The 26,361-nt window shown below is 47.5% G+C and overlaps 2 protein-coding genes across 2 annotated transcripts in view; one reads left to right on the forward strand and one right to left on the reverse strand.

Annotated features, from left to right (window-relative positions):
* kmt2d (lysine (K)-specific methyltransferase 2D) overlaps nt 1-13,453 on the forward strand; it is a 29,001-nt gene extending 15,548 nt beyond the window's left edge. Inside the window, exons 36-55 of the mRNA XM_068754297.1 lie at nt 67-190; nt 714-795; nt 885-951; nt 1,041-1,273; nt 1,370-4,309; nt 4,410-4,559; nt 4,634-4,798; nt 4,890-5,019; nt 5,109-5,178; nt 5,265-5,437; nt 5,514-5,638; nt 5,727-5,862; nt 6,569-6,690; nt 6,761-8,099; nt 8,185-8,321; nt 9,269-9,399; nt 9,706-9,991; nt 10,198-10,271; nt 10,362-10,470; nt 10,559-13,453. Coding sequence (XP_068610398.1) covers nt 67-190; nt 714-795; nt 885-951; nt 1,041-1,273; nt 1,370-4,309; nt 4,410-4,559; nt 4,634-4,798; nt 4,890-5,019; nt 5,109-5,178; nt 5,265-5,437; nt 5,514-5,638; nt 5,727-5,862; nt 6,569-6,690; nt 6,761-8,099; nt 8,185-8,321; nt 9,269-9,399; nt 9,706-9,991; nt 10,198-10,271; nt 10,362-10,470; nt 10,559-10,651 — 6,686 coding nt within the window. The 3' untranslated portion in view covers nt 10,652-13,453. The remainder of the gene's footprint in view (nt 1-66; nt 191-713; nt 796-884; nt 952-1,040; nt 1,274-1,369; nt 4,310-4,409; nt 4,560-4,633; nt 4,799-4,889; nt 5,020-5,108; nt 5,179-5,264; nt 5,438-5,513; nt 5,639-5,726; nt 5,863-6,568; nt 6,691-6,760; nt 8,100-8,184; nt 8,322-9,268; nt 9,400-9,705; nt 9,992-10,197; nt 10,272-10,361; nt 10,471-10,558) is intronic.
* A 615-nt stretch (nt 13,454-14,068) lies between these two features.
* LOC137908088 (activin receptor type-1B-like) lies at nt 14,069-26,051 on the reverse strand. Its single transcript, XM_068752459.1, has 9 exons — nt 25,942-26,051; nt 18,514-18,750; nt 18,136-18,396; nt 17,353-17,583; nt 16,979-17,146; nt 16,688-16,844; nt 16,447-16,571; nt 16,219-16,349; nt 14,069-15,869 (listed from the first exon to the last, which is right to left on the reverse strand). Exons 1-9 carry the CDS (start codon nt 26,003-26,005, stop codon nt 15,744-15,746), a joined length of 1,500 nt encoding a protein of 499 aa, XP_068608560.1. The 5' UTR covers nt 26,006-26,051; the 3' UTR covers nt 14,069-15,743.
* Between the last annotated feature and the right edge of the window lie 310 nt (nt 26,052-26,361).

Here is a 26,361-nt window from a genome sequence, read left to right on the forward strand (position 1 = left end):
GTCGTGCGATTGTGTCCTTTTCATAGGTCAACATCAGATTTTGTGTTGTTGTTGTTTATATTGCAGACTTAGACAAATTTGCAACAGATGATACCATGGATCCCATCGCCAAGGCAAAGATTATGGCACTCAAGGGTATCAAAAGAGTGCTGACGCAGGATCCAATGGTGGCTCCTTCTGCCATTAATAGGTAATACTCCGTCTCCCTCTGAATATTTGTTTGTTTTTTCATTTGAGACAAACCGACTTCAGGAGACGTGTACCTCATTTACTGTAAGTGCTACGAAAGGGAGAAATATATTTAAAAATTGATCACAATCAATTTATTATTATTCGCCTAACTTAAAAGTATATTTCTCCATCATGCCCGTGGGGTATTTGATATACAGTATTACACCTTGCAACGTCGGATGTTCTTTGGCAGTTTTTTTCGTTTTACTTCACCAGTAATGTATGCGTACCGTAAGTGAAATTCTAAATGTTCGAACCATTGTCTCTGCTGCATCCCCCAGTTGTATATTTGCTAGTAGAATTCCTCATTATGTTCTAAGAAGATTGAACTACATTTTGCAGAGGTAGCCTTTGGAGATCAAGAAATATCTTATCATAAATTGCTAAAGTGTTGCACAATGCTTTGGAACCAGCGCATATCCTTTTCTGTTCACTGCAGGAATAATTACAGTTTGATATTTTCTGTTTTACTTTCTCTTCAGGCAACAGGTTTCTCTGCTCGCTCAGAGGCTGGCCTCTGCCCCAGGAACAGATCCCGGTCAGCTTGCTTCTGGACCTCCTAAGGTATTGAATATCGCTTTTCTGAAGTAACTGGTTTGCTTATTTCTCGTGTACGTCTAGACTTGTTTAATATGCTTTACTTTTGCCTTCAGGAGGGAGAAACGAGTGATCCAACCCAGTCGAGACCCAACCCTCCTCAGTTTGTAAAAGGAATCATCAGTAGGTTCTACCAGTGCTGTCTTCTGGAGGCATATTTCTATCCACATACTGTGTAATAGATGTATTAATTTTTCCCTTTTATTTAACAGATGATGCAGAACAGCATCAGTATGAAGAATGGCTTCTGCATACTCAGCAGTTACTTCAAATGCAGTTGAAATTTTTGGAGGAACAGATTGGAGTTCACCGCAAATCACGCAAGGCATTGTGTGCTAAGCAGCGCACGGCGAAGAAAGCTGGCAGGGAGTTTTCTGAGACCGATGCAGAGAAACTGAAGCTGGTTACGGAAGAGCAGGGCAAAATTCAGAAGCAGCTCGACCAGGTGTGTGTCGTTGTCGAGAGGACTTTTTCCTGACTTTTCCAGGCGACTGATGGAATCTCAGCAAATTTATATCTCTTCATAATTACTCTGTTATAGGTGCGCAAGCAGCAGAAGGAACACACGAATCTCATCGCAGAGTACAGAAGCAAACAGCAGCAGCATCAGCAGCAAGGTTCAGGTCTTCTTACCCCAGCCCATTCCTCCCAGGGGGGAGCCCCACACATGTTTCCCAAGATGCCCGGACAGATTGTGATGGGCCAACAAGGAACGCCGGCGATGGGACAGCACCAAGGCATGATCCGCCAAAGCGGAATGCCTGTAAGGATGCCCCACGGTCAGCCCTTTATTGGTGGAGCTCAACCCCAGCTCCCTGCAAGTCTCGGTGCCAGCGGTGTGAGGGCCCCCGGGCCTCCTGGGGCTGCAGCAGGATTCTTCCCACAGGGGCCTGGAATGCAAGGCGCAGATCCCAGAATTCTCCAAGAAAGACAGCTTCAACATAGGATCCAAATGACAAAGCTCCAACAGCAGCAGCAGCAGCAGGGAATGATGGGCCAGCAGCCAATGCCGCACCCAAATAATCAACCGTCTGCCTTGATTGCTCAGCCGCAGTCTGGTATGATGGGGAACCCACTTATGGCTCAGCAACCAGCCAATACCCAACAGGCAATGCCGACCAGCCAGGCCAGTCAACACGGCATGGTGCAAGTCCCACAGGGAATGGTTGGAGTTCAGACTGTAGCTCCACTTCCCCAGAGCGTAGCGGGGGGGCAGCCCGTTAACCATGCCCAAGCCATGATGGCAGCTCAGCCAGGGATCATGGGGAACCAGCCAGTTGCACTGCCTCAGCAACAGAGGCCTCAAGTTATGATGGGTCAGCAGGGAATGGTTGGATCTCCAGGTCATCCTGGCCTCAGGGGTCCTCAGATCCAACTGACTCCGCAACAACAGAACATTCTGGCCCAGCGGATGCTCGCATCACAACAGCAGCAGAATGCTGCAAAGAATTTGGTCCACCTTCAGCAGCAGCAGCAGATGGCACAGCAGAGACAACCAACGCAGGTGATCGGTCAGTCCAGTCAAGAGCAGGGCGGGATCTCCCAGCCCTCCACGCCGCAGATGAGATCCTCGCCTTCGGCTGGAAGCGCCACGCCTCAGCCGCACGGAGCTGCAGACGGCCAAATCCCAGGCCCCAAAGAGGGTGAGATTCTCAGCTCTGATTCAAGAACACCACCACAACAGAGTGGACCCTCCGTTCCCAATCAGGCGACGCAAATAAGCTCTGCAAATGATCATCAAGCGGACTTGGGAAGGCAGCAGTTACAGCATCAGAACCAGAACCAGAACCAGAACCAGGGTTATCTGTGCCAGCAGCAACAGTCAAATCCTCAGTCGCTACCTGAACAACAAACGGGTTTGATTGGAAACACGCAGTCCGCTGTGTTTCAGCAGCAGCAACTCGCGCTCCAGAGGCAAGCGTCCCTCAGGGTGGACAAGCCCAACTTGATGGCCGTAGAAGAGGAACGGAAACCAGCTGATTTCTTACCGCAGCAGCAGCAAACGGTTCAAAACGCCATGCAGCAGTCAAGTCAAGATTCCAACATTCAGCAGCAAATAATTGCCAAGAGCCATCCTGGCCAGCCACAGCCAGTTCTAATGAGCCAACAGCAGGCGCTCCTGGCCCAGCAGCAAAAACAGCAGGCGATGATGGGCATGATTAGGGCCCAGCAGCAAGGCATGATGGCGCAGAGGCCCGCACTTCCACCTGGACCAATCCGGACTCCTATCAATATCCAGGCGATCATCGCTCAACATCCCCAGCTCCGCAATCTTCCACCAAATCAGCAGATACAGCACATCCAGGCCATGATCGCCCAGAGGCAGCTCCAACAGGGGCAGATGCTGCGGATGTCCGTGGCTCAAGGCCAACAAAGCCAGCTAAGGTCTCACATGCCAGGAGGGCAGGCGCCGCAGGCCGGGAACGGAATGCCAGGGATGGAAGGCCAGCAGGTGCCGTGTGGGGCCATGAGGAAGCAAGGAGCAGCAGGAGGCGCTCAGCCGCCCAACGTGGCTCCTCAGATGCAGCCGGGGATGCTGGTCCCTGGGCAACAGCATGCACAAGCAGGGGAGATGATTCAACACATCGCAAGGGATCAGGCGCCAGTCCCACCTTCTCCCGTGGACAATGGCCGCATGGCAAAGCCGATGTCTCCGTGCCAATCTTCAGGCAGCGCTCCTGGAGATCCACAGCGTCACGCATTCAGTCAAGCCATGGCAATGTGTCCGCCCACTCCCAACCAGAACCAACAAGCGCTAATGGTGGCCACGGCCGGACGCATGCAAGGCTCTCCGTCTCATGCGTATTCTCCAAGAGGTCCCTTCGGCGTTAACCCGGCCCACCCGGTCTCGCCCCATTCGTCGCACGTCTCCTCGCCCTCCGTAGCTGATGGCAGGGCTGGAGGCGGGGAGAGTCCTTACACCCAAATAAAGGCATCTCCACTCAGGTCGCCCGGAGCCAAGAGCCCACTTGATTCTCCAGGACTGAAACTGGAGAGTCAGACATCGGGCCATGAAAGACCTCACTCTGGGCCGTTTATCCCTAATGGGCCGCAGAAGGGCACGAATGTTCTCCAGCCGGTCACCGAGAGCCATGCCACTCATGCACAACATAGTTCCAGAGTAGCGGACCTGTGTAAGATCAACCTCCAGAACATTAAGCAGGAACCCGGAGAGGTTCAGTGTGACCGAGCAGCGGAGGCTCATCAGGGCTGCATAAAGCGAGAAACGACAGGAGTTCTGGTTACATCTGGGAACAACGCGGGCGGGATCAACGCTGGAATTGTGTCCGGAGACGGCGAGACTCAAAGTCCCCGGACTGAGACTGGACAGCAGCTGCTTCAGAAGCTCCTGAGAACGAAAAACCTCCAGCTTGCTGCTCAGAGGCCTTCAGAGGGCATTCACAACGAGATAAACGGTCACATCAACACCAAACTGGCAATGCTGGAGCAAAAGCTCCAAGGGACGCCGCGCAACATGGAGGCACGTAGTTCTTCAGCGCCATTACTTCCTTCTACTCCCGTTTGTTGTTGTCTGTGTGCGTGTGTTGATAAATCCTCATTCATTCTGCCAACCCCGACAGGATCTGCAGTCGATAACAAAAAGGGCTCCGGTGCAAAAGCCAAAGCGTCCCAATAAGGCGCCTGGAGACCGGGGGCCAAACGCACGGAAGAAGAATAAGAAGGACGACGTTGGGAAAGGTGCAGAGGCCCTGATAAAGCAGCTCAAACAGGTACGAGGGTGGCAGAATGGGATGATCTCACTTTTAATGTCTGCGGCTTGACCTCACGGAGATTTGCCCTCCAGGGTCTCTCTCTGCTTCCTCTGATGGAGCCTTCGATCGCTGCCAGTCTGGATCTGTTCTCCCCGTTCGGAAGCAGTCCGGCCAATGGGAAAGCCCCGCTCAAAGGGTCCTTTGGAAATGCTGCGCTGGACAATATCCCAGACTATTACACTCAGTTGCTCACCAAGGTATCGTCACTAAGTTGAAATCCTGTTTTTTAGCTTTACAGGCTGTAACAAAATCCAAGTTGTTTTCTGACGACACGCTGCGCCTTTCCAGAGTAACCTCAGCAACCCGCCGACACCGCCATCCTCTCTGCCGCCGACTCCTCCGCCTTCTGTGCAGCACAAGTTGCTCAATGGAGTGACTCCTGGGGAGGAGATCTGTAAGGGACAGAAAGAGCCAATGGGTAAACACCTGGGGGATTACAAACGCCGTTATATATGTAGTCTGCAGTTGTGCATTCATTCTCCTTTTTCCCTGTAGCTTCTGTTACAGAGGAGGTGAAGAGCGTCGACATCCTAGCAGCTCTCCCCACACCGCCGCACAACCAGAATGAGGACATTCGGTACGAGAGAATTCTCTTGAGTTGTTTGTCAACCCAAAATATGTAGGCCTGAGTGGTTAGAATGGTTGGGAATATAATTTTAACAGGATGGAGAGCGACGACGAAGATGCCCCAGAAAGCATCATCCCGGCGTCATCCCCCGAGAGTACTGTCGGAGATGAAACGCCCCGTTTCCCTCACCTACGGGAGCCGAAAGAGGAGGAGACGGAGCGAGCGATATCCCCAATCATCCCTCTGATACCTCGTACTGCCATCCCAGGTAGTTCTCATTTAGTCTATTTTTTATTTCTCTGAAATACAGACCAAAATGCAAAATGGCACACTTTCCTTCATAGCATTCCCAGAAAACAGGCCAGTTGATTCGGACGATGGCAGGGAAGTGTCCACATCTAACCATTGGGACAAGGCCAGGAGCAACGAGGTGTCCGTCACCTTCACGCTGTCCTCTGCTGCAGCCAAGGTAGCCATGACAACGCTTTCACCCAGGTTGAACGTTCCTCGGCTTCGTTGCGACGCTAATCACGGCGTGAACTGACTGCTTTGTCCAGAAGCTGAACCACGTGATGATGGCCATGGCCCAGCTGCTTAACATACGGATGCCAGGTTCTTATGAAGTGACTTTCCCTCCCCAAAACCCAGAGACGCCGGGGGTCGACGGCCCGGGGAAGGGACCCGACCCGTCAGGTATTCATGATGGGGCTTGATCCAGTCGTGATGGATTTAGGAGTGTCTGTGGGATCGTAGTAGACTGTGTTGCGTTCTTAAGACCCCGTTGTTAAACGAAACCCCCCCGTTGATTGACAACTTGGCGACGCTTCCGGGGGGGTACCCCGCCTCTCGCCCATAGAGAGGCTGGGATAGTCTCCAGCGACCGTCGGAAGACGGATAAAGAGGACATGAACATGAAGCGATGAATGAAAAATGCGTATGTTTGCATACTTGTATGCCATTTATACCGTACGTATGTACGAACTCACTCATAACTCTGCTGCCTGCGCATTCTGCTCGCCGTAACGGCGATTCCTTGTTACTAAACATGTACTCTTACATTTCGGAAAGCCCAAGTCGTCGTTAAATGAGGACCATGCGGAACTTTGAAGCTCATTCCTCTGTATATCGGGACTATTGCTAAGGTGGTCTTGTGTTCCTTCCTATATCAGGACTATTGCTAAGGTGGTCTTGTGTTCCTTCGTATATCAGGACTATTGCTAAGGTGGTCTTGTGTTTCTTCGTATATCAGGACTATTGCTAAGGTGGTCTTGTGTTTCTTCGTATATCAGGACTATTGCTAAGGTGGTCTTGTGTTCCTTCGTATATCAGGACTATTGCCAAGGTGGTCTTGTGTTCCTTCCTATATCGGGACTATTGCTAAGGTGGTCTTGTGTTCCAGGGGTGCTGTGTGCCAAGGATGGAGCTTCCCTCACGCAGGACGAGTGGCTCAAACAATTTGACGTGACTCTGCCCGGCTGCACCTTGAAGAAACAAGTGGACATTCTCGCACTCATCAAACAGGTCAGTCTTTTACGCTCTTTACAAGAACTTTATGAAGCCCATAGCTCTGACCCGTGTGTTTGTCTCTAAGGAGTTCCCAGAAACGGAGGAGGCGGCGGTCCTGCATTGCTACACGACCAACGTGAACGACTTGGATGTGCGTCACCTACCGAGCCTACCAGTGGAGGAATCTCCTCCCCCATCGCCAGCCCCTCTGCACCCTGAGGTCTCTGGCCCAGCTTTATCTGGTGATGCTGAACCTCCATCCAGCCCCACCGATGTCCAGATCAAGATGGAGGCTGAACAGCAGGATATCGGTCAACCTACTGACGCTGCTCCGCTGACTGACGTCACAGAGTCTGATGTTGCTGCTGCAGATTCAGTCATGGATCAAGCGTCGGCCCCTGCGGTACCGGAGTCCGCTGCTCTTACCGAGGCTCGTGTGAGTCCTCCTGCTAAGGAGGAGGACTTGGTTGGCGGTCTGGCTCAACGCCATGAAGATTCTGCCACCAATGCCGAGTCCCCTAAGACCGTCAAGCAGCGCAGGCCCCTCTCTCCCGACGAGGTGGCGCATCCTAAAATAAAAAAGTGGAAAGGGATTCGCTGGAAACGTCTTCAGATTGTCATCTCCATACGTAAGGGCGGTTCTAAGAAGGAGACCAGCCGGGAGGTTTCCGAATTAATGGAACGGCTGCGAATCACTCTCCGGCCAGACAAGCTCCCTCGGGATAAACGCAAGTGCTGCTTCTGCCACGAGGAAGGCGACGGCGCCACCGACGGACCCGCGCGGTTGCTCAACATCGACGTGGACCTGTGGGTGCACCTGAACTGCGCCCTGTGGTCCACGGAGGTGTACGAGACGCAAGGGGGCGCTCTCATCAACGTGGAGGTAGCCCTGCGGCGCGGGTTGCGGACTCTTTGTGCGTGCTGCCAGAAAACGGGCGCCACCAACAGCTGCAACAGAATCCGCTGCCCCAACGTCTACCACTTTGCCTGCGCCATCCGCGCACGCTGCATGTTCTTCAAGGACAAGACCATGCTGTGCACGCAGCACAAGCTGAAGGGCCCCAGCGAAGACGAGCTCAGCGCGTTCGCCGTCTTACGCCGCGTCTACATCGAGCGCGATGAGGTGAAGCAGATCGCCAGCATCTTGCAGCGAGGGGACCGCGTCCACTTGTTCCGTGTCGGCGGCCTCATCTTTCACGCCGTTGGCCAGCTGCTGCCTTCCCAGATGGCAAACTTCCATTCGCCCACGTCCATCTTCCCCGCCGGCTACGAGGCCACACGCATTTACTGGAGCACCCGCCGACCCAATAAGCGTTGCCGCTACCGCTGCCGCATCAGCGAGGATGACGGCCGGCCCTTGTTCGAGGTGCGCGTTCTGGAGCAAGGCATGGAGGAGTTGCAGTTTTCTGACATGACTCCAGACGGTGAGAATAAATGTCTCGCCTGCTCCCACTCGATGTCACCGCCGCGTTGGCGCCGCTCGTAAACATCCGCCGTCTCTTTCTTCAGGTATCTGGGACCGGGTTGTCCAGCAGGTGGCTAAACTCAGAGACGAGTCTTGCATGTTGAAGCTGTTCACGGAGCATCTCAAGGGAGAGGAGATGTACGGCCTCACCGTTCACGCCGTCATGCGGATCACCGAGTCGGTAAGAAATGCAGCCGAACAAATGTGTGCGATCGTTTCCTACGTGTCGTCCCTATATCGCTATATCGCCCTTCACTTTTCACTGTCATGGAGTTTCTTTCTTGCCCAACATATGCATTAATTTATCAGGGATTTTCCGATATATCGCAGGATTCTGCATATTAAGCATTTTCTATCTTAGAAAAATGAAAAAAAAAACCCCACATATTAGAGCACATTGTTATTATACACAGTATTGCAACATATAAAACACAGTACCAGTATTATATAAAATAAATGCTGCTCGTGTTTTTTTTGTGAAAGTTTCATCAAAGTTTTGAGACATAGAGCTGTCCAGTGCTGATCCTGAAAGTGACGTCTTTTCCGCGGCATTGACTCGGGGAATGTTCTTTATTTTGCCCACTTAGTTTGTTTTTTTTTGGTTTGTGCATGTCCATGACAAGACAAGGTGGTGGCTTTTTGGTTTTTCTTTGATTTTGTATTGATTATCTTTGTTCCTGCGTGATGATTGCATTTGAATGGAACTTTTCCACATTATTAGATGTTAATTTATTCCCATCACAAACTGTGGTTCATACTTATGATTTTTCTCATTTACAGTATGGCTTTATCTCTCTAAAAAAAAAAAGGTGATGTCAAAACGGAATATTTTATTGTAATTACTGTGGCGGCTAAAGAGTTAAATAAAAAGAATAGTTATTTAACCGCATGTTAAGGAGTAGCTACATTTATTTTACATTAAATTACATTACATTTAGTTACATTTTTACTATGTTACGGTTTAATTTGGCCTTTGGAGGGCAAACATAATGCTAATGTGGCCCTTGGAGAAAATGAGTTTGACACCCCTGCTGTAGAGAGAACGTCTGACTCAGACTGGATCCCGGTGGCTGAGAGGGACTCTGATCAAACGGTTCTGATGATTCATTCCTCTTTGTTGTGTTTCAGCTGCCTGGAGTTGAAAGCTGTCAGAACTACCAGTTCCGATATGGCCGTCATCCTCTGATGGAGCTGCCTCTGATGATCAATCCTAGCGGCTCCGCCCGATCCGAGCCCAAGGTCCCCACACAGTGCAAGAGGTGAAGCAGCTAGCTTAAAACAACACAGCTGATTATTAACCCGGAAAACCTGACTGATCATGAAGCATCAGGTCTTTTTGGAGGTGCTCAATTTATATTTTATAAAATAAATGTTTCTTTTTTTAAAGAACAAACATATTTTTCCAAGTAATCCTGTAAGTTAAAAATGTCCACAGTGGAAAATACTTTTCTGCGCTAAACAGAAATGCGTTGGAACATTACAGCGTCGTTGTCAGACACTAATCGCAGTCGATGCAGTTTCCGTTTTGAAGCTCTTTCTTTTCCGTTTATTTTTTCCACATCAAGGCCTCACACTCTGAATAGCACCAGCGTGTCGAAGGCCTACCAGAGCACCTTCACGGGAGAACTCAACACGCCATACAGCAAGCAGTTTGTCCACTCCAAGTCATCCCAGTATCGGCGTCTGAAGACCGAGTGGAAGAATAATGTCTATCTGGCGAGATCTCGGATTCAGGGCCTGGGTCTATATGCTGCTAAGGATCTGGAGAAGCACACCATGGTCATCGAGTACATCGGCACGGTCATCCGCAACGAGGTGGCCAACGGCCGCGAGAAGATCTACGAGTTCCAGGTTTGGCATTGAACACGGGGACTTGGAGGGGGGGGGGGGCGGCACGGAAAGCAGTTGTTTGGGTTGAAATGGGAGGCGGGGTGGGGGGAATGAATACAAATAAGCGCTTTGGGTTTTAAACCTTTGACTTTAAGTAGCTTACCCGAGTACAGACGAGGACAGCGCTTCAGTGGTTACAGGCTCCTGTTTTTGTTTCTCTAAATTAGAACCGCGGTATCTACATGTTCCGCATCAATAATGAGCAGGTGATTGATGCCACTCTGACCGGTGGTCCAGCTCGGTAAGTCGAGATACACATATATAAGCCCCGTTGGACATCTTTAGCTCCATCAGGCCTCTTTATCCGCACCTATTCTTGTCTTCTTTCCAGCTACGTCAACCATTCCTGCGCTCCGAACTGCGTTGCTGAAGTTGTGACGTTTGACAAAGAGGACAAGATTATCATCATTTCCAGCCGCAGAATCCCCAAAGGAGAAGAGGTGCAGCGCTTTAGAAGGCAGACCGGTACTACGTATAGGTTTATGTCTCTAATCTGAAGTTCACGCTGTCTCCATTCTCCAATTGCAGCTAACCTACGACTACCAGTTCGATTTCGAGGACGACCAGCACAAGATCCCTTGCCATTGCGGAGCCTGGAATTGCAGAAAGTGGATGAACTAACCAGAGGAAATGACAGAATTCCCCTCTCATTGGTGCCATCTCGCGCCAAAGCCTTTGAATCCTACATAGCCAGTGTATAAGCTGTTGGGAATGTCGTGGAGGAAGGCAGGCCTCCGTCATCGAAAGACTCAACCGTTGATACCCGTAGCCAAAGGTTTGAAGAGCATTAATCAATTTAAGCAACCGACCACCTCCGTCAGCAGCAGTGTGATGGGAGTAACTTTCATGTTTGGACTAGTGAGCCTCCTCCCTCCTCAGCCGACCCCCTCCCCCCTCCCCCCCTAGACTGTTCTCAACAAGCTTAAAGTGGCTTGAATACAATCCTCAAAAACTACCAAATGATTCTGACCCTCTGATATCAACACTCGCCTGGAGCGTCGACAAAAAGCCATTTTAAAATACTAAGAATGAACTAATGATGCATTTCTATGTTTGGACCTATTTCCTGTCCCACGTTGACCATACCCCCCCCCCCCTCCCCTCCGAAGGGCACTTTCCCCATCAAGTCATCAATGAAGACAACGCTGTTATTTGGCTAGCTAGACAATCCTGACGTGGCTTTTGTGTAAGAACTGCGTGTGATCGATGGAAAAACAAAAGATGCAATTTAGCATAAAAGCTAAGCTCTCTGGCTCCAGAGGCTCCAGATGTTGCGACTGTGTGGGAGTCCCAAGGTGGGTTAGTTGGACCCAGTCTACCTCATTGATTCAACGGGAAGTGACTGCTTTGTATAAAAACTGTTAACTGCTACTGTGGAACGGGGCGGGGGGGGGCGGGCGGGGGAGTGTTTTTATGGGCTTAGCCTTCTCGGACAAGCAGGGAACCATTAAGCAGCAGGTTTGCTCCATCGACTCTATGCTGGTGATGATTTACAATAATGAGCCAACATAATTATTATTCATGAATTGTTTATACAGAGGAAATATATGACAGTTTTGATAAGATATTGTATTAAAATCACAATCAGAAGCTTAGCGGGTGCCCTCTATGCCACCAAATCATCATGGAATATTAATGTAGCTTTTTCTCTTTTTTTATGTTAATTTATGTATTTCGGATCATGCTATCAGCTGTGTGAAAGCACAATAACGTCCACCTGCTAGAAGTCGCTGAAAGCCGGTGTAAGTGAGAGCGGCTCTAGGATCACAGGATGGAGACGACTATGAAGTCAGTACACAACGCTCGCTGCTGCAAACGGAATGAGTTCCACTTGTTGAAAAGCAGCCGGTGGCCGCACGACTACTGTCCCATTAAATGTTTTTTTTATTTTTTATCCCCAACAACTTGATCTTTCCAAACCCAATTTTACAACTTTGAATCTCGCCTCTTCCTCTTTGTATTATTTCGTGGACTGTTGATAACTTTACTGTACTATAAGTCCTTCCTCTGCCTGAGTACAGCCTGCAGTGTTTCTACTTCCCTGTAGTGTGCTTTTCTAGTGCTGGTACTGTCCTCTCGAGGCTGAACTAATGGCAGGGAAAGACTTAATTAGGGGGGGAGGAAAGGGCATTTGTTTTCTTTTCTATGTAAGATGAATGAAAAACTCTTTAAAGGGAGCTTTCTGGAAACTTCCCCCCTTTCCCATTCTATTTTGTTTCCTCCCTAACCTAAGACCTCACATGATTGAAAAAAAAAAAAAAATGCAAAGTTGTACAAAATGTGTATATATTATATGCATTATGGGGACAGCGGCTCTTTATCAAGCTCCTTTGTAATCAAAGTCAAAAGTCTAGAGAAATAACATTTGAAGAAAAAAGAAATCAACCACTGGATATCATTTTAACATAAGATAAAAGCTGTAAATAAATATAAATATATGTAAAATGGCAAACTAATATCTTTATGTATATGAACCAGAGTGTTTTGCATTTATCTGTTTTTCTATTAGTGTTTTTATGCTATAAGCTCTCTCAAATGAGTTTGTTAAAAATAGTTATAAGGAAATGTTTGGTCTTCTCCAATCAATGGCGACGAGAAGCCGACGTGATTATGAAACTGTTTGGATTCATGTGGAGGTCATTAATTAGACATGAAAATCACTTGCGTAAAGCAGTACTATGGTGCATAGCATTTGTATTTATGTATTATTATTTTTGTTTGTGTTCATTATTTATGCTACTGCTTGTTGATTACCAAAACCTATCCCTTTATCAATCACAATTGGATTAATATACTCCTGAATGGAAAATCTCGAACTTTCTAGAATATTGTTAGTGCTTTATTTTTAAATCTTCCCTATAGAAGTGAATGTGTTGGTAAACCTTGTGAAATGGTTACTTGGCCTAATGTATGTTACGTAATACTCAAAGTTAATCCCATACTTAACCTGGTATTGAATTGCACTCTCATTGTATAACGGAGAACATCTCTAAAGTGGTTGATATTGATCAAGTATTTGAAGCAGTGATCTATTATCTGTTCTTATGTCACAGGGAGATCATGAAAACACATGCCGCTCACTGGATTTTTAGCCTGAATATAAAAAAAAAGTAACCTCTGAATCTTAATTTAAATTCTCTGCATATCCTATAATTTAATAAGAATTTGCTCAAATTGAAGGTTTTTTTTAACCTCACCTTTTTGAAAAGATGTTGCATCTGTACAGCAGAGATACTTTAGGGAATATGAATAAATATAATCATTTTTATTGTATGTGGCATGTTTTGTATGAATTTTATTTTGAATTGTACAGATTTTTTCTCAGTACGCCAGAGATTGCATCTCTTTATACGCAGCTTTCCTGCTCCCTCTCCCCCGTCATCTTTTTTTTGTCAGCTTTGGTTTCTTGTAAAGGAAAATAAAATGCGTTTCAAATATGAGCCCATTTGTTGTCTTTTTTTTTAGGCCTCAACTAAAGCAGCGTTTGTACTGAGCACCAGGGTTCAGTCCTGCCCTTGGAAGTCTTTTTTTTTATGAGATTACAGCTGGTCATGGACAGGAAGCGTGGAACCACATGGACATCAGATTAAAAACATCTGAGTGGACCATAAAAAAACAGATTTAATTTAAGCATTGACTCTTGTTCTAGGTTAAAAACAAGCAGATTTTATTTTTCCACGTGATTTTACCAATTCTTCCTGCTGATGTCTCCTCAGATAAACTTTGTTCCACGAAGTCGTAGAAATTACCCAGAAAGATGTCTACTTGAGGCAAACTGTTCCGTGCTGAACGCTGGAGGCTATGTGACAGATCTGACACACGGAACGACTGCAGCAGTTAAAGAAAAAAAGAGATAAGAAAGAGGTCTTTATTGTGTATCACCTATATACATTTTTCAGTTAATTTTGAAAAGATTTCCACAACGTGATTTGAAGTATTACTTATGAACAGGATGTCTGACGGTCACATCCCCACGGCAACAACCAAACACAAACAGGAGTGTGTTTTTGACCCCCTCCCCCCCCCCCCCCCCCCATTTACAAACCCAATCCTTTCCCACCCCCAGCATTCCTTCTCCAATCTGTCTGCTCTACTTCTATCCAGGTTATCAGTAGCAGCGACATTTCTGGGGTACAAAAACCAAGACCTGAACAAAAAGGAAGAAAGAAAGCAACAAATCTGAAGAGGGAAAGACAGTTAAGTTCATCGACCTCAGTGAAGAGGACCCAGTGTTTGATACAAAACAGAAATCCAGGATTCATGGATTTGAGATCAAGTGTTGACATAACAGTGTAGAGCCCAGTGGTGACAAAAGTATTTTTCTGCGTCTCAGTCGTCATTACATCTGAATAAATAGCTGCTGGCAGTATTTAACAAGGATACAGGCGGCTCCTAAATATTCCAGTGTCAAAGCGAACAGCTCGTCTGTTACCCCAGTGGAAATGTAGAAACAGATTTGCACAAAACTGAGAAAATAACTCAAATCATTCAATAATTATCCATTTAAAAAAAAAAAGCAGAAGTTGCAGCAACATTATTTGGGATCAGTAGTACCACCAAACTGTCATAAAAGAAGTTAAAAGTTAAAAACTAATTCCAGCAGATGACACAGTCTATTTCCTGGCACAGTTGGAGTCCATGCAGACAGATTAAAAAAAACAAAACACAGACTTCTGAAAGTACCATTCAAGCAAAAGTAATAAATCAGTTTAAATGTCACACTGGTATTTGAGGCAAAAAAGTAAAAACAAATGTATGTACAAATCACATGTACCCATCATCAGTAGTGTCTAATGCCAAAAGAAAACAGCTACCATAATGTCTAGACAAAACAAAAAAATATAGATTTAAATTAAAAAGAAATCATTGCCATTATTTGCTCAGCATGCATGATCTTATCGCCTGCAGCCCAAAGGGTTTCTGGCTGCATCCATCTCATCTTAAAGGGACGCACCTTTTACAGTCTCAGACAGAGAAGACTCGAACGGCTTGTTGTCACATCCCATCTCACAGTGTTCAACGATATGAAATAAAAACTATCAACAAATAAATAGAAGTAAAACCATCCCAGACATTATCCCTGCCACAGTTCGACTAACACTAAGGACTGGACCACATCTGTTACGCGATAACTGCAGGTCTCACACTTCATGAGGAAGCTACAGTCGAGTGCAACTAATTTCTGTTCAGGGTTTTCAAGTGAGGGATTGCGAAATGGAATCTTTCTGTTCATGCTTAAAATGTCCCATTATTGGTTTTTGTCTAATAAAGTACAGCCTTATACCAGAGGACATCTTCGGCTTTTAGAAACATGCTAGTAGTTCAGACGCCTTTCATAGACTTGGCTAAAGAGAGGTAATAAAGATCAAAGATAAAATTCCTGTCACTGTAAAACAGTAATAATTCCTGCCATGGGACATGGAAAAAAAATAAAAAAAGGGTGACGCGTGATACTAACAGTGGTAGTAGCGGAGTGTTGTGGCCCATGGAGAAATGGGGGTCAAAGAGAACAGGGACACGAGGAACAAAGGGAAGCGGGGGGGGGGGGGGGAGGGAGACTCAGTAGTTTTGGCTAAAAAGGTGAGGTAGGCCTCGCCACGACGTGGCGTTAAAACTGGCAGGGTTTTCAGTTGCACTCCGTCTTTACAGTTTGCTTCCTACAGGAGGCGGGTCTCTCTCTCTCTCTCCAGCGCTTTTTATGCTGCTCGCCCGCTCACATCTTGATGTCCTCCTCCACGCTGAGCTGAGACAGGGTCTTCTTGATACGCAGGGCCGTCAGCCTGGCTGCCCCGTTTGCATACCAGCACTCCCTCATGATCTTACCCATCACTCGCAGGGACTGCACGGGACACAAACACGGGTGAGACACACACACAAAAAATACATCTGGAGAATGCGTCAATCAAGCCACAGACGAAAAGCTCTTTCACCGACAGCAGGGAATCAGGCCTGAGTGAGAGCGAACCGTTGGACATTTTACAGGATTTTATAGGATGCAAGGTCGGACCAATGAAATAAAACAATTCATTAAATTCATGAGAGCTCAGAAACCCGTTTTCCAGCACTCCCCTACTCAAACCAGCTCATGCTGCAGGAGGCGCGTAAAGAACGCCCGCCGGCCTTCCTGCAGAGCCGACTAACTTTAGAAAAGCTCCAGTAAAGCTGTCGCCGAGTATATTTAGACGCACCTCGTAGCTCTGCCACCAGTTGGGCACATTGGGCCTCAGCTTCTGGTCACGCACCACCTTCCTCATTTCCTCTATGGATGGGTCAGAGGGCACAAGGTCGTAGTAGGGCAGCTGATACTCCTCGTGGATACCTGCAGCAAACAGGAAGCCCTCTCAATCCCTGTCTCATGCACCCCCCCAACAGCGTCAGAACGATTCATTCTCATCAGGCATCATTCGTGGTCTCACCTCCTGCGTTGCAGCGACGTGCAATCTCCCAGTACACGAGGCCCAACGCGTAGATATCAGCACACTTGAAGGAATCAAAGTGTTTCATGTTGATGCTTTCGTCCAGGACTTCTGGAGCCATGTACCTAGAGATGGTGACCAAAAAACAAAAAGCAAGATGTCGAGCATTCATCAACAGCAAGTCAAACACAGCACACATCGCTGCAGACAGAGAGCCAGGTGGGGGGGGGGGGGCTTTTACCTCTTCGTGCCGACGCGTTGGTTCGGGGCGATGTCGATTGTGTCTGTGGTGGACTCGTGGCGGACCGCCAGGCCGAGGTCAGCTATGGCACACATGCCATTTTTCTTAACCAGGATATTTTTAGACTTGAGGTCCCGGTGAGCAATGCCTGGTTTACCTGGAGAACGGACAACACAACATCAACTACACACCAAGACGTCGCTGAAGGTAAATAACTACGGTGTGACGCGCCCCCCCCCTTCCTGCAGGGGGGGTTATTTGTTTGTTTAATTGGGGTGAAGCATTTCTCACCCTGAGTGCCGAGGATCTCCATGTGTAGATGCGCCAGGCCGCTGGCGGCAGACAGAGCCAGTTTGATCATGCCCTCAATGGTGACAGAGTATCGGTTCAGGTAGTCGAACAGAGAGCCGTGCTCGTGGTAGTCCGACACCAGCCACAGCTGAGTCCACGTGCCGTTGTCTGAAAGACGGACGGCGTGCGTCACACGGGGGACAATTCAAGAGTAAAGCTAAACCGAAACCGTTTCTAAACAGCAACGAGGCAGATGTGGATCCTATCCACCTCTCCTCCTCCTTTTCCTTCCATTTTGAAAGCACTTATTCTTTTGGTATGTAGTTTGACATTGAAAATGCAGCCTCAATTGCAACTGTATTCAAAATCCTCACCTTTATTGTCTGCAGCAATGAATCCGAGGATGTTTTCATGGCGCAGCATTATTGTCTGGTAGATTTCAGCCTCTCTGAACCAGGAGCGCTCTTCTCGAGACGAAAAGATTTTCACTGCCACGTCTCCTCCCCTCCATTTCCCTCTCCACACCTCACCAAAGCGGCCTTTTCCTATTATCTCCTGCAGCACGATGGTTCTAGCCACCGTCCGCTGGACGAACAAGGGCAAACCTGCAGGGGGCAGTAGACAGAATGTTTAAAGGCATCCTCCATAGACTTGAAGGTGTGTGCAGAAGTCCTATTATTAGTTAAATATCACTCATGCAGCCTTCTGCAAGAAAAACATTATAAAGTCGGGTATAAGGAGGCACCATCTTGAATGTGAGCAGCCCGTTATACGCGTGTGGCTCGTGCACAAAACTTTAACAAGGGGATTGAAGTTTTGGTGAGTTTGGAGACATTTCAATCATCAATCCTCCTTGATTACTCATGATCTGGGCTAAAACGAACCCGTTCGCAGCATTGATTACGCGACATGAAGCGCTTTCTGCGAGAAAACCCCGACGGCTAACTCCCATGTGCAGGTGTGGAACGCTCCAAGTATCCTCAGCAGATTCTGGGTCAGTGCTTTAGCTGAATAATTAATCAAGGCATATTTATAGAACAACATAAAAGTAGGTCCTGCTAATTTGTCTTGCTGACAAAAACAGTTCATAGAGGTATTTAACAAAGCACATGCTTTTCTTTTACACCACGTCACGTGGTTTAGCGACTGGTACTGACCAGAGCCTGATCCGGATGTGGACATGTCATAGATGAGGTCCTGCAGGGTCTTGTCCTTGGCCAGATATAGATGCTCGCAGGACGGGTCTTCTACTTCCAGCCTCTGCCTGTGGCTGTATGCCCTCTGGTGATACTGGAATAGGAACACGCCGACCATCAGCAGCACACAGAGAAGGAACACCGGGCCGGCGATGACTGCCACCAGCTCCACTGGTCCCCAAGAGCCGCCCGAGCCTGACCAGTGCCCCTCCTTGGTTGGGACTAAGGGGGCAAAAGGGAACAGGTGAAAAACCACAACTTGTAACTTTGACTTTAACATAACAAAACATTACTGTTGTTGAATTCCTTCAAATCTGGTAACTGATGGTTGCGCCTCACCAGAGACTTTCAGATCAATACTGTTGCAGTAATTTTCATAGCAGCAATGAGTGTTGAGGAATCCTTCAGCACTCAGGCAGTAGAAGGGTTGTCCAGGAGGAAGCAACCTGTCCTGGTCGATACAGATCCGTACGTGTTGCTCCTTCCCCTGGATGAAATACGTGGAGGTCATGCAGGCACCGTCCGTTTCGCACACGTAGCCCGTCTTCTCACAGTTTGTGCAGTTACAGCGTAGCGCTGGAGGACACAAGAGAAGCGAATTAATACAAATTCATCAGACAGCACTACCAGGTTAAACTTATCGACTGCGGCTTTCCCTTTTGTCCAGTAGGTGGCGACCTAACCGTTTCAATGGCCTGTAAGGAGCACGGTTTCCCATTCAATTGAGGGCATTTTGTGACTAACAAAGAGCAGCAGCCCTGAAATCAGATCCGTCACTGCAGATGAACCCAAACATGCAGAGTGGAGACAGACCTGCACAGCGGGGGAGACCAAGTGAAACCCGACGCGGGGAGAGGGCTCCTGCTAAATCCCCAACGCAGCGTTCTGCTCCATTCCTTTCCCTTGTAGGTCTCACACTGATACAGGGAACTGTCCCTGTTCAAACTAAAGAGACAAGAGTTTCATTGAACGCGGCACAATCCTGCTGGGGGACCTATTAAAAGGCGACACAATGGAACAAATGCCACTTACATAATAAAACTATGCTGGCCCATCTACACGCTCAAAATTGAGGCCAGTGTGCAGGAATGAAACTATTCTCAAAGAGAACCAAGAGACAAAGTACCCTTCTTAGATTTGGAGAGAAATGTGATTTCGAGTCATAAGACTTGCTTCTCATTAAGAGTAAGATCAACACAAAAGCGTTCTTCCAAGGTTTTCTGTGACCAGAGCACAAAGCTGAACCAGGCATGGCTCGGTAGTTGTGGAACTGAGGAAAACATTCTAACATTGGGAAGAAGAAAAAAAACGAGAGAGTGGCTAAACTTGAATGAACCCCCGCGGGTAAAATTCAAGCTGACTGACAACAGGGATGAGAGTGAGACGTGGTGGGCCCGGAGCTTTAATGGACAACAAAGGCTACTTAGGAAGTACACACAGGAAGAATCAAAGCAGAGAGAAATTTCAAATCCCAATTCACCTGCAAAAGGAAGCGGCTCAGAATCAGCCGGACCATTGATCATGTCTGGTCCAGAGGAAAAGAAGATTCCAGAGTGGCAAGCTCCCAATGATTTTATCTCAGGGGTTTCTTTCAGTCCAGCTCACTGACCTTTCCTGTTGGTGTACTATCTATCATAAGGCGTCAGCATGTTTTAGCCCGTTCCTGAACAAAGTACTCATAAGATAAGACTACCGTAGTTAATGCAGGACTAAAATACAGACTGGGTAATCAGCATTTAACACCCCAATGGTAAAAACCACAACCCGCTGTGTCACAGGAATGATTAAGACAATTTCTGGGAGGTAGGGTCCAGTGGGGAAGATATTTTTTCCACATATCTATGATTGTTTGCTGAGTGTTACTGGAAACATGAAGCACTTTCAGTAACATTTCTTATCTGTTTTGTGTTTGCATGCATCACTCTGCAGGAGGTGAGCGGGGAAAGTGGCAGGAACTCTTGACGAAGTTCGTCCAAATTCCATTAACTTTGCATATAGATGGAATTTCCTGCGGATTACGCAGAGGTAAAGCAGCTGGACTGAATGAAGAGAGGAAAAACAAGCTTTGCGCAACAGCATTCTAATCTGCAACATAATGGTGCAAAATAGTTCAGCTAAATTACAAACAGATGAGAGAAGTAACAGATGTAAGTTAGAAAGCTGGACAATAAGTGGAAACAAAACATCATCACATTTGGACAGTCCTACCCGTCTTTGGTAGACGTTTATTACCGGTTACGTTAAAAGCATCAATCGACTGAATCCAGTCCAGGCAGAAGCCTTTTGAACAAATCCATTCTCAATGCAAGCAGTGACTTTTTAAAAACCCACCAGATGGTGAGTCCAAACCGTCCTCACTAGACGTTTATTTTTTCTTTGAGAAACTTCCCACATATAAATACAGTATATACAGCAATAAATTAACAGCGATCTGACAGGAACACCGTGACCTGACATGAACAGGCGCATCCCACACGAAGACTCCGTGTGTGGCAAGACAGACGGTCCAAAGACATACCGACAGAAACGCAGATAAGAAGCTAAACACGGCTGAAACACACGGTTCCCTCTCTAATCTATCAGGGATGGTTTGTGGTCAACCAAGAGTTTGGTCTGTGGCAAGAAAGCCCTCATTAAAGACCACCTTGTGACTCTACCATAAGCTTCCACAGCGACACGCCTCAACACTAGTGGTGCGACGGTACATTAAAATGGTATTTCGGTTCAGTCCAGTTTTTTGAGGCGCTCGGTTCGGTTAATTTTCGGTACAAAAGAGGCAGAAAGGAATTACGGTACTTAAAATGCTTTAAAGTTTCACAACATTGCCAGTTAGGACAGAATCCAACCAGGAGGTCTCTGCATTAAAATGTAAAGATTTCTACCAGCTGACAAATATCAAACACCAAAATGTATATGACGGAAGCCACTATTCCAACAATGTCTCGTTGGCTGTGGTGAATTCCATGTCACAGGAGAAAGCACAACTAAATCAAAACAATGTCCAAGAAAGAACTTCTGGTCTGCCAGAATTTGTTTGCATCACATTGTAACCAGTGTACAAGTGTTACAAAACCAAACCTGAGGGGATAATGCCGAGCCTAAACACACGAGCATGTGTAGTTGTGTATGTCGTTTTAGTAAAGTGCTCTTGTATCCACATAATTGGTGGTCTTTACACTGGTCCTTTGTGTGGAGATTAAAGCAACATGGAGGACAGATTGGACTGGCCCTGCAGCCACAAAGAGCAGAGCGGAATGGGGGGAGCGCACTTCTGCATGGAGCAGAGGGGGATGGTGGGACACAGGGGACAGGCCGAGAGTGAGACAACCTCAAAATCTGAGGGGGGGGGGGGCTGCCCTCGACCAGACAGGATGGGGACCGGTCCCCGAATTGCGCAGGACAATATGTCGGGTGGGGGGCAGGCAGACGGTAACAGCGCTCTGCCTAAGTGACCAGCTGCAGCCATCATTAAAGCCCAGTCTAGACTTTGACTTAGGGGGGGGGGGGGGGGGGGGGACTACTGTAGAAGAAAGCATGGAGTAAACAGTGCAGAGGGATTCCTTTGAGCTGCTAGTGTGAGAAGTTCCTATCATTCCGTTCGTGTTGAGACAGGAAACTGCAGACAGCGAGAAAGGGCTTAGTAAAACATTGTTGCCTTGCCCCATCCCAAACACCGTCACGCTTTATCCCTGATGACCATGTTCTCAGAGCGTAACAGTTCACTCACGTGTTGTTCTGACAGACTCGTGGGGCAAACCTGTAAAGACAGGGGTCGGCTTCATTTATTTATTTTCCTGCAAAAATAATGACGTCTGTTGGAAATAAAGAGAACGTCAAGTGTACTTGACAAAAGGTGGCGGTTACACAAACTACCAGGCTACATGATGCAGGCGGAGTCACTGGATTTGTGAGTGTGCACGGGGAGCAGAACACCATTACCAAAATGCACTGGCTTAAATTAGATCCATACAGATTCCAGGCTGAGCTGATCAAGACAAGCAGACGCCACCAGAAAGAGTGAATGCGAGCGCGCACGCACGCACACACACACACACACACACACACACACACACACACGTGTCCTAATCAATGCTCTGGGAAGAAGGAAAGTCATTACCTTTGTCTGCATCTCAGGGTCAGATTACTGCTCTGATGCTAAAGTGAAGTCTCTGGGGCCGAGGCTGCTTCTGTCTGGACCAACCACCAGCCTCGTGGCTACATCCCATCCGGTCTGTCTGGTCGTCGACCTCCACGGGTGTGTTCAAATGCACACAAATGTGAGCACAGGCTCGCCCTGGAATGCTCATCAAATTCCCAAACTGGCTGGCATCACTTCCATTATGGGAAAGCATGTTGCAGTACTACGAGCCTCAGCATCTGGCACGTGACTGCAGTTTTAATACACTAACAATCATTAGCAAACCACAGACTTAATAATTACTAATCCTCTGTCTACAGCTGTTCAAAAGGTTAGCCAGCTCTGATCACAAAGCTGGATAAATCCATACCGGAAGCAAGCAGCACTCACTGGGGGCACACTTTATGACACCGGTGCATTCATCCATGAATGCATCTGCTATGTAGAATATAAGTGACGTTGAAACAAAAACATCAGACTATAGATAATGCTGCTGAGCAAAAACAGATAATTAAATTTGATATTTTGCATCTTCTAAAGCCAAAATAAACATTGATAAATGAAATACACAGAAACCCCAAATAGACTTGCAACATTCATGTCAAAATCGTCAGATTTCAAATAAAATACAATAAAATATCTGGAGGAGGAGAAATGAAACGGGCAGAAATGCACACCCCACATAGTAAACATGGCCGTGGCTCAGTGATGCTCTGGGCTCATTCGCTTCCTCTTGCACTGAGAACCTACCTAGAGGATAAGATGTTTTCCAATGTATCAGGAAATCCTTTAAGAAAAACATCTTGGCATCTGTGAGGAAGCTGAAGCTTGGGCATTACTGCACATTCCAAAGGGACACTGACGCCAAGCATATCTCAGTTCACTAAGGATTCAGTTTAGAAAAAAATCCTGGAATATGCTAGAGAAGCAGCAAATCCTGTATAAAACCTAAAGAGGGACGCTAAATCAGGGATATTGTAAAACTGGCACGCTTGGCCCGTGAGGAACGTGCAAATATTCCTCAGGAATAGTGCCAGAAGATGCATTCTGGCTATACATTACATTTTCTACAGCTTATAGCAGCAAAATGGTGCCTTGCAAACTACAGATGTTCATTATTTTAAGAGAAACTGCCGTCGTCTGTAAATATGGCCTTCATTGTCTTATTTAGGACAAACACTTGTAATATCTATTGCTTTTAATCATTTTAGCCATTTGTTTTTATTACAAATAGATGCTATTTACAGCTGAATATTTTGTAAATAAACCACACAGTGTAGGATAATTTTGTTTCTAACAGCACATGATGTATTTACACATGTCTGGAGTAACTTCACAGGACAAAGTAGACAACTAAAGGTGAAATTGCTGGCTCTAAAGCAGTAATAATCCCTTGTTGTCCAACATCAGTAATGGCGGCGCTGGGTCAGTCGGAGGCTACACGGTCTGCAGCAGCAATTAAGGCTCTGGGCCAACCGAGGTCATTAACAGCACTGGCTATTAGGGGGGGGGGGGGCGACCACCCCAGACATTATTTGACCTGACCTTGACTGACTCGGTGCCATATTGTAGAAAATGTGAGGAAATAAACTAAAAGGTCTACAGCGAGGAAGCGCCTGGGGCAGGGAGAAATTGCACACATCATACATGCAACTTAATTTGATCACAATTTATGTACTAAAACATCAACAACAGGCCTCAACATTCAATTTAAGGGATGCAAAATAAAATGCTCCCCCCTAAGCCTGCTGTAAATATTACCGTCCCCATCCCAACGCTGGTCTCTCAACCAATACATACCTTTGAACCCAAGCAAGACCTTTTTTGTTGTCAGACTGCCCTCTCTTTCATTCTGCACAGGAAGCGCCTCATGAAATGACAAGACTGATACAGCCTTGATAGTATGAAGACTGGCTACTAAAGGGTAGTACAGGATTCTCTTGATGTAGTACTTGAAGGACTTTATTTAACCAAAGGCCTCGCTTTAATGTAGGAGGAAAAACAGCACATTCAAGTGACGAGAAGGCAGAAGTGGGACCACAGATATCAAAGTACAGATTAAATCCTGATAAAGTACCAGGACATTTATGATCGAGATAGAGAATGGTGGGGGCGGGAGGAAGACAGGGACGCGCCCTAGCTCGCGGCTGTGTGGTTGAAGGTGCCCAAGCATATATCACATTGATATTGTGTTTAAAGCACCCAGGAAGACTGCATCACTCAGGCACGGAAGGACTAGAATACCAGCGACTTCAACTCCTGGTGAGGTTGGAACACGTGAACGACGCATCAAACACTCGTCTCAGAAAAACAAATTACGCTGGCCCCGGGGGCAGAAACTACTTTTAGAGATTTGAACGGTTCCAGTCCTTGCACGGTGTAATCCATTACCCAGCATGGAACCATGGCTCCTGACAGACTGGTGGGTCCCCTTGCACAACAGACCAGGCCAGCTGGAAGAGCACAGCCCCAGTCTGTTTGAGTCACACACAAACCTCACGCTCCTATCCAACTATCCAACATCGCTGTTAATGTCGAAGTAACCCTGCCACCCACTAAAGGTGCGAGTTTGTTCCCCTGTGGGGGGGGGGGGGTCAATCAACAGTATATAATGCACATATTCCAGCGTAACTGTTTCAAGCATCATAATGTTAATAGAAGACAAAAAGGTTATTTGGTTTGGCACAGAAATATAACAAGTCAAAAGAGCATTAAAATACAGAGATCCCAACGGGGCAAACGCCTTGGATGGGCGTACAACAAACCATTTGTGCCTCAAGTGAACGTCTATGTTACCACAACACAGGTTTAGTGCAACATATGGTCGGATCCCAACGTGTGTTGTGGAATCAAGCGGCCCAGCAGAGAGGACTGGAGTGGACGCAGCCACACAACCTCAATGGACCCCTCATTTAAATCACAAGGAACCCACACTCCGACTTTGACTCCAGTCTGGGACCTTTGAATACGCTGCAGCATTCACTTTCTGCTGGAGGCACCCCAGCGCCCTATTCAACCTTTACAAATGCAAAACAAAGGAGAAGCTGCCTGTGTTTACATCGGAGTGGGCTCGGCCCAGATCGTGACCCCCCCCCCCCCCCCGGACCGACAGCATGAACGGGTTTAACCAGCCTGCTATCCTCACAGCGATAAGCCCACACCGGAATGTACCAGAAAACTTCAGCAGCAACAGCAGAGTGTAGATTATTCCAAACACACGGTGACACATTGTTATTAAAGTCTTAAATTAGCACTTTCATCTATCCACATTAAACTTTAGAGTCGTTTCATTTTCCACCTGGCTAGCCAGCGTTAGCTGGCGCCTCGACACAAGCGGTCCCGTCTGTGGATCCGCGACTTCCCAGCGAGCTCGGTAGAGACAACGAAGACGGCGGGGAGTCGTCGGTCGGTGAAAATCAGCCACAAACAAACACACGAGAGGAGCTTTTTGTTCGCGCAGTAACGGCGCTCGTCGGTTTGAGGTCAGCGCTAGCTCGGCACGGTTAGCCAAATCCCCGACGCGGAGCGCCATGACGAGGGAGCGACAAACAGGCGCTGTCCTGCCCAAGAAAACACACAGAGAGAGAGAGAGAGACAAAAGCCGGAGAAGCGTTCGCGGTGAGACTCACCGTTACCGGCCGCCGCCAGCCCCAGCAGGGCCAGCAGCGCGGGGGCGACCCGCTTCAGAGACATCTTCCCCGAATCCCCATGTCTCAGCGAGGAAACGCGTCCGGAGTGTGTCGCTACCAACGCGAACAGACCTGCAGCGCAACCACAGCCCACCCGCACGCACGCACGCACGCACGCGCGCCACCGCCAGCAGATCTATAGCAGCCAGCCCGGCGCGTGACCCGTTCAAAGGGGTGCGCGCGTGCACGTCGAAGGGAGAGGTCTCTGATGTGACCTTCTGCGAAAGCGATGCCTGTCTGGGCAACAGCTTCTTAGGGAAGGATCAAAGATAGTTCTGGTTTTAAAGCTCCACGAAACGGCGTCTTCTGAGTCTCATCTCAAGGAGCACACAATGAATAATCAGTGACTTTACCTAACAA

The sequence above is a fragment of the Brachionichthys hirsutus genome, chromosome 2 (assembly GCF_040956055.1).
Source record: "Brachionichthys hirsutus isolate HB-005 chromosome 2, CSIRO-AGI_Bhir_v1, whole genome shotgun sequence".
NCBI classification, from domain to species: domain Eukaryota; kingdom Metazoa; phylum Chordata; class Actinopteri; order Lophiiformes; family Brachionichthyidae; genus Brachionichthys; species Brachionichthys hirsutus.

What these genes read in the sequence shown, in the direction of transcription:
- LOC137908088 (XM_068752459.1), bottom strand. Translation starts at nt 26,005, where the DNA reads ATGTCTCTGAAGCGGGTCGCCCCCGCGCTGCTGGCCCTGCTGGGGCTG. An exon ending in CAACGCGTCGGCACGAAGAG is followed by an intron (nt 16,572 to 16,687) that starts GTAAAAGCCCCC and finishes CACCATCTCTAG; the next exon opens with GTACATGGCTCCAGAAGTCC. An exon ending in ACTGGTGGCAGAGCTACGAG is followed by an intron (nt 15,870 to 16,218) that starts GTGCGTCTAAAT and finishes TGTCCCGTGCAG; the next exon opens with TCCCTGCGAGTGATGGGTAA.